The sequence below is a fragment of the Fonticula alba genome, assembly GCF_000388065.1.
Source record: "Fonticula alba strain ATCC 38817 unplaced genomic scaffold supercont2.3, whole genome shotgun sequence".
NCBI lineage: Eukaryota > Rotosphaerida > Fonticulaceae > Fonticula > Fonticula alba.
Genome location: NW_009242973.1, coordinates 1277389 through 1278297, shown reverse-complemented (window position 1 = coordinate 1278297; position 909 = coordinate 1277389). Strand labels below are relative to the sequence as shown.

Genomic DNA, 909 nt, shown 5'->3' with positions numbered 1-909 from the left:
CCCCGCCGGGAGACAGGGCCGTAGGGGGCCACGCACAGACACTCGGTCTCGAAGGACTCGATCCAGAAGAACACAACATGGGGAGGCTGCGTGGGGGGGGCCTGCTGCTCGGCCGAAATGGCCCAGTCACACCGGGCATTGTTGCCGTAAGTGGAGGAACCATCGCACAGGAAGCCGATGGACCGATCCGGCACGACCACCGACTGGGGGACGGCCGTGCAGTCTGGCCATTTGGACGGCCAAGAAAGATATGGACAAGGGACCAGGCAAAGAGTCAGCGCCGGCGGAGGTGGCCGAAGCGGGCAAATGGGGACAGCTGCCGAAAATCGGCAGGCGCCCAGCGAAGAAGCACGGACGCACAGTGCGAGTGCCCAGGCGTGTGGACGACCGATCGGTCCGGGGAGGTGGGCTCACGCTCGGGCACATCGGCCACGGGGCCCAGGTGGTGGCTGAGATGAGCCGGCAGAGCCGCGCGCAGGGCAGCCATGTATGGGCCATCGGCCGAGTCTGGGACATTAAAGGCCCCGGCTCGGGAGGCTGAACCGCCGCAGGCAAGCAGCAGCGACAGCAGCAGCAGCGAGCGCATCACCGATGGCAGGGACATGCCGTGCATGATGCGCCAAACCGGTCGGCGGGTTTTCAGGAAGGGGGAGGGAAGGGGACCGGGGGCATGCACGCGCGTTCGGGCGCGAGAACGGCGACGGCACCTCCCAGGTGCACCAGCAGCCTGCGATCTTAGCCTGGAGCGGGACGACCGGAGGGCCCAGGGAAAGAAAGAAAGAGAGCGTGACAGAGAGAAAGGAAGGGAACGAGGAGGGGAAAGCAAGCGTGAGACAGAGCACTGTGGGGGGGAGAGAGGGCGAGGGAGGGCGACAGAGAGAGAGAGAGAGAGAGAGAGAGAGAGAGAGA

The 909-nt window shown here is 65.8% G+C and overlaps 1 protein-coding gene across 1 annotated transcript in view; it reads right to left on the bottom strand.

Moving 5' to 3' along the window:
• The window catches only part of H696_02071 (hypothetical protein), a 6830-nt gene extending 5938 nt beyond the window's left edge, over positions 1 to 892 (bottom strand). Inside the window, exons 1-2 of the mRNA XM_009495969.1 lie at positions 361 to 892; positions 37 to 223 (exon numbers count right to left, since the gene is read on the bottom strand). Of these exons, the coding sequence (XP_009494244.1) occupies positions 37 to 223; positions 361 to 613 (440 nt within the window). The 5' untranslated portion in view covers positions 614 to 892. The remainder of the gene's footprint in view (positions 1 to 36; positions 224 to 360) is intronic.
• Positions 893 to 909: the final 17 nt, after the last annotated feature.